The sequence below is a fragment of the Lathyrus oleraceus genome, chromosome 2, assembly GCF_024323335.1.
Source record: "Lathyrus oleraceus cultivar Zhongwan6 chromosome 2, CAAS_Psat_ZW6_1.0, whole genome shotgun sequence".
Lineage (NCBI taxonomy): Eukaryota > Viridiplantae > Streptophyta > Magnoliopsida > Fabales > Fabaceae > Lathyrus > Lathyrus oleraceus.
Window position 1 is genome coordinate 191,632,783 of NC_066580.1, and position 10,245 is coordinate 191,643,027.

The 10,245-nt window shown below is 33.0% G+C and overlaps 2 protein-coding genes across 2 annotated transcripts; both read left to right on the top strand.

Annotated features, from left to right (window-relative positions):
• The first annotated feature begins 4,673 nt into the window (after window positions 1–4,673).
• Window positions 4,674–7,353, top strand: LOC127118833 (probable glycerol-3-phosphate acyltransferase 2). The gene is made up of 2 exons (XM_051049080.1): window positions 4,674–5,522; window positions 6,248–7,353. The coding sequence occupies exons 1-2, from the start codon at window positions 4,938–4,940 to the stop codon at window positions 7,109–7,111; spliced, it is 1,449 nt and encodes a 482-aa protein (XP_050905037.1). The 5' UTR covers window positions 4,674–4,937; the 3' UTR covers window positions 7,112–7,353.
• Window positions 7,354–8,389: 1,036 nt separating this feature from the next.
• Window positions 8,390–9,930, top strand: LOC127122555 (kinesin-like protein KIN-12B). The gene is made up of 7 exons (XM_051052873.1): window positions 8,390–8,677; window positions 8,760–8,897; window positions 8,985–9,068; window positions 9,351–9,476; window positions 9,563–9,622; window positions 9,707–9,732; window positions 9,852–9,930. Exons 1-7 carry the CDS (start codon window positions 8,390–8,392, stop codon window positions 9,928–9,930), a joined length of 801 nt encoding a protein of 266 aa, XP_050908830.1.
• The last annotated feature ends 315 nt before the right edge of the window (window positions 9,931–10,245 follow it).

Consider the following 10,245-nt stretch of genomic DNA (forward strand, 5'->3'; position numbering starts at 1 on the left):
AACTCATTAACAACTAACATTTAATTTTAAGTCCTTTATTTTAATGCACTTTAATTTTTAAGTTCTATTCATTTGCCATTATTCATATCATTCTAATTGTTTATGTTAATGTCATTTTCCCTTTGTCCATTTGGACCATATTGTGTCATATATCTTGCTTGTGTATAGTTTGTTTGTTTGTGTGGTCTTGGACCATTAATGTACATAATAAGAACAAAAACCCTAAAAAACTTTTGTGTGGACTGTTGACTTGATCTTGGACCAATTGGACTTAGAATTTAGGCAACCTTCCTATGCTAAAGGACTTGGCCAATGCCAACTTTTGTGAAACCAAGTGATTGCAATTTGAAACTTCATTTGATACATCATTCAAGATCCCTATGAGTGCATCTGCAACATGATCACTGTGAAGTTGTTATTTTGAACCTGTGACTTGTGAATCCATCTGTTACATGGGCTATTTGAAGAAGATCATGGAGTGGATAGGCTTGGATGTGGCTATCTTTATTTGATGCCTTGATTTTCAAGATTGATATAATTGTATGCATTTGTGTGTTGCTTGATTCTAAATGTCCAAGGGAATGTGGGTTTCTATAAGACATTCTTGTCTATTGGATTGCTACCCATCGGTCAGATCTTTTCACCTCTTAACTTTTAATTTTGTGCATAGGGTAGTCTTTTCATCTCCTTCCCATTTCTTTAATTTCAAAATTTCTCCCTCCTTTTAAAAAAACACTTCTTTGTTTGAACTGTTTTGTTCTAAACTTTGACCACTTTGCAAAAAGGTAGAAACTTTGGCCTTATGCCATTGCATTTTCAAACTTCTTTTCATAATCAAACTTGTAAATGAACTTAATTATACTTAATTTAAACTTTCAAAATCCAAAAAAAGAACTAACTCATTCAAACCTTTTTTAGACCTTTGTGTCTTTCAAACTTAATTTTTGTTAAAAGCAATGCATCCACTTTGAAATTTGTATCACGAACTACGAGGTTTTGATCCCTCATTTTTATGTTGGTACGTAGGCACAAGTCTGAAGGTCTTGTCAAACACAAAAATATAATTGGTGAATTCCTTTCTCATCCCTCCATTCTATTTGTTTGTAAACATCATTTTGTACAAAACACATATGCACACAAAAAAGGGCTCCCTATGAGTACCTAGGACACTTTGGGTGCTAACACCTTCCCTCTGTGTAACCAACCCCCTTACCTGTAATCTCTGACATTTTATTAGTTTTGATTTGAAAACTTCTTACTTTTGGGTTTTGTTCGTACTTTTCCCCTTTCCCTTGGAAACAATAAAAGTGCGGTGGCGACTCTGGTTTTATTGATGTCTAGCTTATCCATAGCTTGATGATCATGAATTTACCTCTACAATAATATAACTGTCTACAACGGTCGATTTAGAAAAACTTGACATGTCTTCGTCTTCTTGCATCTTTTGTCTTTGACTGGTTTCCACGTGTTCTTGAATAACTATTTGATCTTATCCAAACTCTCTTCGATAAAAACATCATAGTCACGTCAATTGGAAAAACTCCCCAAATTTTACTAAGTCTTTTAACTCAACCAGGATCTTTAATCGACCTCTCGACCAACTTTCCCAACCTCTTTAGACATGATAAGCTTATCAAACATCTAAGTGATCTTCTGGTCGAAAGTGACCATTTCGACTATGGGCGAAACCTTAAATCCCCGTCACAACCAAGTTTGATCCCGATTTCTCATGTTTATTACTTGTGTCGAAAGTATGAGGTAACACCTTCACTCTCTAATTTGAAGAAAATTATATTTTTCTCTCACTCTAAAATATTTCTAATATTTAATTAAATTAATTAAATTACTAATAAATCACATAATAAACATATAACACTCAAATAATTAGAATAAATTAATATAAATTCAATAAAAATAAATAACTAAAGTTGGGGTGTTACACCCTCCCTCACAGATCTTGTGTTGGAAACTTTCTTGTTTTACACCATTCAAATGTCACCACTTGATCTATGACGCTTCCATGTGACTTCTTCTATTTGCTCTCCCCTTTATTCTTACATCCATAGCCAAAACTCTATGTTGGATAGTCAAGGTCTCTCCTGAAATAACTTAACAGCCCAAGCAAATTTTTCAATCCGAGTTTCTAATAAAGAAGGAATTTATCTGAGAATATGTCACCCCACTTTTATTTGTGATAAAATGCTCATCTCTTTTCCTAAACCAGGTATTTGCTATAGTAATATCCAAAGCTAATGAAAAATCTAAGATAAATTTACCCTCCACATTCACCTCCCATAGACCATACCCCCATGTATGCTCTCAAAATCTCTTGATACGCTTCCTACATGACCATTTAAATCTCCTCTTAGAAAAAGATCATCTCCTTATGGTATCTCCTTGTGTCTTGATCCACTATAAATTTTAAGGTTATGATTCAGTCTCCCACTATTTTCACATCCACAATATAATTCTTCCACTCCTTGTCCACAATAATCCTCATCTCATTTCTCGGTCTAACTTGTCTGGTATACCAAAGCTTAAATCCTGAGTTATTTAATTCTTTCTCTTTTTCACATGTCCATTAATTTTTTTGTAGGCACAAAAAATTGATCTTCCTCCTAACCATAATGTCCATTATTTCCATAGATTTCCTAGTAAGTGTGCCTATGTTCCATGATCCAAAATGAATCTTACTCTCATGAACTAACTTCTTTACCCACACTAGTTCACGAAAATGTGATAACCATTGCTTATTTTTCATTGCATCCAGACAGCGATGCAACTGCCCTTGCTCTTTTGACACTATACTCGAGCCATACATCGTGTGGCTTTTGAGAAACAACCCAGCATTCACATTATTTCGTAGTTGATCCACGTCATAGAGATTCGACAAATTTTACGTTGGCTGTCAATTGTCCAACACAATCATATCCTTTTATTTGGACTTGGGACCGACTTTATATACCAAACTACCATTATTTGAAATAAAGAAGATTACCTCAATTGAATTGGAAATATTTTATATATTATTTTTTAGTTAAAATTTATTTTTCTACAAATATTTCTGAATTTTTTTTTCTATGAAAGCTCTTGTAGTTTTTTTGTGAGAAATATTTCCTAAGAAATTTTCTATAAATTTTAATAAAATCACTTATAAAATATATTTCGTAGAAAACATATTTAACAAACAAATTTATAAATATAATAAATCTTCATTTCATTTGAAGCGTCTTTGATAATTAAAAAAAGTTATTTAAAATAGTGATAGTTTGATATATAATTTAGAAATTGCGATATTTTGACATACTTTTAAAAAGGAGTGGTAGATTGGTATAAAATTCTCGACGTTTTTGTCGGACATTTCTTCGGTTATATCTGGCACCCTCATATTTCAATAATATCTATGTGATCTTTATCAAAATTTTATTAAAATGTTCAAATAAAAAATTTGGTAGAATTGGTAAAAAAATTCTTTAAAATTGAAAAATCAGTAGTTTATTTCAAAAGTCTGGTATTCATTTTTATCGGTTTTTTTAAGAAAACGAATTTAAAGTACGGGATTTTTTGATAAATCTTGTATCTTTGATAATTATTCTGATTTTTAAAAAATTCGGTAGCTCATATTTTATAAGTATAAAAAGATTAACACTACTGGATTTTTTGAAAATTTTGGTATGGACAGTGATTTTCCTGCATTTTTTTTGAATAAATCGATTAAAATTTTTTAAAAAAAATTATGATTTTATTTTCCATATTTTTATACCTGATTTTCCAAAAATCTAATATAAATCATAGTTTTCTGAAAAATTATATGATTTTACATCGATTTTTTAGAGTTGTTTTAAAAAATTCAGGAAAAACTCATACACATCTTAAAAAATACTGTCAAAACTTGTTTAATTCTCAAAAATTTGATAAAACCTCAGAAATTTTCCAATAATCCACTAACACAATCATTTTCTAAAAATCGTCAGAAAAATATATTAGAGTAAAAATACTACTATTGTAATAGTGTGAGATAAAATTTGAGGGTGCCATAAAAAAACATCATAAATCTCCTATGGTCATATTTAATTTTGATTCATACAATTATGTCCTACATTTTGTTTTGGGCCCGCGTAGTGTTAGACTTGAGATTTGACCATAAAACATCTGTTTTTCGGTCCTTTTACAAAATTAGAATTTATTAAAATGTTTGGTTTATAAAATTTAAATATACAATTTCTAAAAAAAATTATAATAACAACCACATGAACAATTTTAATATCACAATTGACGTGTCTCAAAATTAGTTGTTTATGAATAATTCAGCTTTAAATGATCAAAACCTTGACCGTTAACCATAAACAATACTATGTCTGTTATTATTTATTTTTTTGGAAAGCAATAGCTATCTTATCAAAATTAATAGCTCTAATGAGAGTCGTTGGTAGGTAATTAATTGACAATCTTTAAAGTTTTGTTTTGTTCTTCATTTTATCATATCTACCAAACTGTTACTAAATATCAAATTTCAATCAAACAAGATTAGAGTAGGTGGAGCCTAAACACTGTTTTATTAAGTTAATTTAAAATTTAAAATCTCAAACTAAAACACCTAAACTTTATCGTACAAATTTTGATATCAGACATCCGACTAATATTAGAGGATCAATTTCACTTTCAGTTGAATTAGCAGGATTCGAACATAAAAGAATCAGACTCTTAGAATTCAAACCTTCTAATTAGGTTAATTGATATCTCTTTTTATGTAGACAAAGTACAACCTAACTATCCTAACTACACTCTTGCTTCACTTAGAACCTTATGACAAAAGGTAAACACTATTTGAGATATGAGTCACCTATAATTTTCAGTTCTTGTATAAACTTGTATCAAAAAAGCAATAACTAAAACTCTTCACTTTCTTCTCCACACTCAACCACACTTCCAACAAGATGAAAAACGTTAATCCATTTGTTCACAAAACATCCAAACATGCTAACAAAACCTTAGTTTTTGATTTTGAAGGCACTCTTCTAAGATCCACCTCACTCTTTTCTTACTTCATGCTAGTTTCTTTTGAAGCTGGTGGAATACTAAGATCTCTCATCTTGTTTCTTTCATACCCTTTGGTATGGCTAGTTGGTGAGTATCAACTAGGTTTGAAGATTATGGTTTTCTTAACATTCTTCGGCCTAAGGAAAGATTCATTCAGAATTGGAACATCTGTTCTTCCAAAATTCTTCTTGGAAGATGTTGGGTTGGAGGGGTTTGAAGCTGTGATGTGCTGTGAGAGAAAAGTTGCTTCTAGTAAGTTGCCAAGAATCATGGTTCAAGGTTTCTTGAAAGACTATTTAGGTGTTGAAGCTGTTGTAGCGAGAGAGATAAAATCATGTAATGGTTACTTTTTGGGAGTGTTTGAGAAACATAAAACCACAATTCCCTATGATGTTAAAGCAACAAGCATGGACAATAATAGTATTGGAATTATTGGTAGCCATATTGAGTATATTGACCAGAAACTTTTCCCTCATTACAAGGTTTGGCTTTTTTTGAACACACACATGTCATTTATATTTCCAAGATTTTAAATAATGGTAGTGCCTTTTGCGATTTTAATCAGTATAGAGATATTGATATTGCAACTAAAGTTTTAAAATGCAATATGTGACAAAACGGTATTTATCTTAAAGAATAAATTCACCGTTTTTATGTTAAAAATAAATTGTAATTATTTAAAATCGTGACGATTATAATCAGTGTTGCAACATCTTTATCGTAAGAAAGTTTTTACACGAGCACAACACCGTTATTCGATGCTAATTACGATTGTTGCAGTATGAATTAACATATTTTATTCTTTATCACAAAAGCAATGAATAACACTATCACTATCTGCACTTTCGGATGCCATTTTATCCGTGTAGTTTTTGCGGACAGTTTTTTAAAACCGGTATATTTCTATAAATGAATTTTGAGTTTTTTTTTAACACATATGTTCACCCTTAACACACATGACGATTGCAGTCGTGTAAAGATTTTTGTGACATCATTTTTGTGACATCATTTAGTATTGATGTTGCAATATTGATTACGATCGGTCGATATGTGTGAATAAACTACAATTTATTATTTATCAAAAAAACAGGGTATATCCGTTGATACTATTTTGTCGCAAGTGTTTTTGCGATGATAGACAGTTCTTTGAAACTTTGTATATTTATTTAATTAAATTTTGAGTTTTGTTTTTTTTTCTATTTGGCAGAAGGTTTGCTTTATGTTAACTTCTAATGAGAGGAGAAACTGGAGAGAGCTACCAAGAAAATGGTATCCTAAGCCATTGATTTTCCATGATGGAAGATTAGCTTTCAAGCCAACTCTAATATCTTCATTCATCATGTTCATGTGGTTACCACTTGGAATATTGCTTTCCATTTTCAGAATTACCCTCGGAGTTTCACTTCCTTTTAATGCATCAGCTTCAATATTAGCTTTCTCAGGTACAAGAACCACAGTTTCAAGACCTCAAACCTCGACCGAAACCGAAATAAATCGAAAGAACATGCTCTATGTGTGCAATCACAGAACTTTGCTTGATCCACTTTACATTTCACACACTATAAACAAACCACTCTCAGCTGTTACTTATAGCATGAGCAGATTCAATGAGCTTATTTCCCCGATTAAGACGACACGGTTAACGCGCGATCGACATCGAGACAGGAAATCAATGGAAAGAATGCTTAATGAAGGAAACCTTGTAGTGTGTCCAGAAGGAACAACATGTAGAGAGCCTTATTTGTTAAGGTTTAGTCCTTTGTTTGCAGAACTTACGGATGATATTGTTCCGGTTGCTGTTGATGTTAAGGGTAGTATGTTTTATGGAACAACAGCTAGTGGACATAAATGTTTGGATCCATTTTTTCATCACTTGAATCCAAATCCTGTTTATTTTGTGAAGATTCTTGAGAGGATACCATCATCACAAACATGTCACGAAGGTGGAAAATCTGGAGTTGAAGTTGCAAATTTTGTGCAAAATGAAATTGGAAAAAGTTTGGGATTTTGTTGCACTGATTTGACTAGGAAAGACAAGTATATGACATTGGCAGGTAATGAAGGTGTGTAATAAACAATCCTTGTCTCGTAAGTTTCAGAAGCTAGCTGCAAGTTAATTTGTGTGTATCAGTGTGTCACTGATAGTGTTATTTTTATTTTGTTGTATAGTGTGAAAATATTGTACTATTTATAAGGGTGATGAAGTTGTTATGTCACTTTTCTATGTTTATAGTTATTCTGGTATGAAGACAAGGTTGCTCAATTGATGTCTCTTGTATACTTTTTCTTTAAAATGGAAATTGTTCTGGTCTATGGCAAAGTCCAACCCATTCAGCATGACAATATATGGTATTTGGCATCAGTCCATCCAACCGGACAGTCGAATCCATCTAACAATACTATGAAACATTTGATGACATCCATATATGTAGAATGATTCAAGAATCTTAGGGTTCTTGAGTGCTTCGACTCTAGCATTGTACTAGATTGAAACCGGCTAAACACCCAAAGATCTTCAGATCAGGTGGACCATTAAATCCATGGATGGAAGGTTCTAGTATTTCAAAACCTTGATCTAACATGTTCTATTTGTATGTTTGCTCAAAACTAATTGGTATTTGGAAACTGTCAGATTGTACTCTAGGAAATCTTCTCACATCAGCCTCCCAAAACAACTATGTTTAGTATTAAGTTCAATGGTCTCAAAACCATAGAACCTCACTTTAAAAGACGAATTACAAATTAATCTTAGATACACATTATTATAATGCTAAACCTCACACTCGTCATATACTTGATTGTCGGAGTGTTTGGATGTTAGCACTCATCATCAAACAAAGTTTGAAGTTCATCGTACGAGAGTTTGTCTTCGGATCCATCATTGTCAACATGTGAAGAGAAAAGCCTCAGTGAATCATTTGGTGTTGTATGTGAGAATCATCCTTCGATGTTTCTACATTTCTATGCATCCCAAATATGATGGTGAATCAAACAAACAAACAAGTGAGGTCGGAGCCACAAGCACTACGCCCAAAAGGTTTTTTAACAGCGCATCTTAGACAGCGCTTTTAAAAGAAAGCGCTGTCTAAGGTTAAAATAAAAATAAAACACGGAAAATATTCTAAAAAAATAATGAAAGCGCTGTCTAAGGGGGGGTCTTAGACAGCGCTTTTAGAAAGCGCTGTCTAAGACCCCCCCTTAGACAGCGCTTTTAGAAAGCGCTTTTAAATATAGACCTTAGTCAGCGCTTTTGAGAAAGCGCTGTTTAAAGTCTTTCAATTAAAAAAAAATTAAAACCAAAAGCGCTGTCTAAGGTGGGGGTTTAGAAAGCGCTTTTGGAAAGCACTTCATGCTTCCAAGAAACCCAATAGCGAGGGACACAGCAGAGCTTCCATCTTCATCAAGCCCTAGCAGCTCCGCCAAAACCAGACCCTCTTCTCGCAAACACAAACCCTCTAAAGAAAACGATCCTCCTTCAGATCACAACATCATCGTCTCTTACTCCCCCTCCCATGTCAAATCCAAGAGTCCGTTACCACCAAGACCTCCTTCTTCCAACCCTCTCAAACGCAAACTTGCTCTCGACACCATCGCCGCCGAAAATTCACTCCCGGCAACTACCGATTCCGGCGTTAAGGTTTTTCTCATCCATTTAGGGTTTTTAGATCTTGTTAATTTATTATCCAGTTTCTTATTTTGTATCTGTATGTGTTGTGTAGGTTATTGTGAGGATGAGGCCGTTGCGGAAGGATAAGGACGAAGGAGATCCTATAGTTCAGAAGATTTCTGGTGATTCGTTATCAATTAATGGCCGTACTTTCACCTTTGATTCTGTTGCTGATGTTGAAGCTACTCAGGTATGGTTTCTATTTTTGTTTCTGCTCAAACTGTTTTTGAGTTACTTCATTTCTACTGTGGTTGAATTTTCTGATCCTGTTTTTCAGCTTGACATTTTTGAGCATGTTGGGGTTCCTTTGGTGGAGAATTGTTTGGCTGGTTTCAATAGTTCTGTCTTTGCTTATGGACAGGTTTCCTTTTTCTCACTATTAACATTTACTTGCTTAATTTGCTTCATTTCTCATAGTGTTGGTCTTGTTAGGTATTAACATTTGGTATTTTGGTTGCTTATTTTGCTGCATTTCTCATAGTGTTGTTCCTGCTAGATATTAACATTTAGTTGCTTATTTTGCTGCATTTCTCATAGTGCTGTTTCTGTTAGATATTAACATTTAGTTGCTTATTTTGCTGCATTTCTCATAATGTGTTCCTGTTAGATTTGATGTTTTATGTATTCTATTTGAAATTGTTAGACGGGGAGTGGGAAAACGTATACTATGTGGGGTCCTGCCAATTCTTTGGCTGAAGAAAATGTAGCAAAAGAGCAACAAGGACTTACACCCCGTGTTTTTGAGAGACTGTTTGCGTGCATAAAGGAAGTAAGAGTTCAGTTCTATTCCTAATTAAATTATTTGAAGACCTCTTGAAGTGTTTTGGGTTGTTTACAGTTTTATTTACTGCACAGGAGCAAACAAAGCATTCTGATCAACAGCTCAATTATCAGTGCAACTGCTCTTTTCTTGAGGTTGGTTGTTTATCTATTTCTTTCAATGTTCCTGATCTTAACTTTGTCATTTTAGTCTGCATAATAACACAATGTTTTTGCCAGATATACAATGAACAGGTCACAAATCTGTTGGATCTGAGTCAAAGGAACCTTCAGGTAGAACCTAAGCATTAAAGGTTTTATTTATTGTTTATCATGTTTCACTGCTTTATACCGGAACTGATTTGTTATCCTTTATTCATATTAGAGAAGATGTCAAATCAGGTGTGTATGTTGAGAATCTTACAGAGAATCAAGTGTCTACAATGGAGGATGTTACTCAGTAAGAAGTACACGGAAACATACGATTGTGATCGAGTTGAAGAGATTGTAGACGCACATGGTTGCTTTGATTGTAAGTTATATCTGATAATGCATGATTTCTTTATTTTTTTGTTTTCAATTGCTTTGATTATAAGTTATATCTGATAATGCATGATTTCGTTATATTTTTGTTTTCAATTGCTTTGATTATAAGTTATATCTGATAATGCATGATTTCTTTATTTTTTTGTTTTCAATTGCTTTGATTATAAGTTATATTTGATATTTGATGGTTTCCTTGGTTTATTACAGGTTAGACATGGCTGATGACCAACATG

Excerpts from the sequence above, each read along its gene's own strand:
- LOC127118833 (XM_051049080.1), top strand. The coding sequence starts at position 4,938 with ATGAAAAACGTTAATCCATTTGTTCACAAAACATCCAAACATGCTAAC. Across the intron at positions 5,523-6,247 it reads AACTTTTCCCTCATTACAAG|AAGGTTTGCTTTATGTTAAC; the intron begins GTTTGGCTTTTT and ends TCTATTTGGCAG.
- LOC127122555 (XM_051052873.1), top strand. The coding sequence starts at position 8,390 with ATGCTTCCAAGAAACCCAATAGCGAGGGACACAGCAGAGCTTCCATCT. Across the intron at positions 9,069-9,350 it reads CTGTCTTTGCTTATGGACAG|ACGGGGAGTGGGAAAACGTA; the intron begins GTTTCCTTTTTC and ends TGAAATTGTTAG. Across the intron at positions 9,733-9,851 it reads AATGAACAGGTCACAAATCT|AGAAGATGTCAAATCAGGTG; the intron begins GTTGGATCTGAG and ends TATTCATATTAG.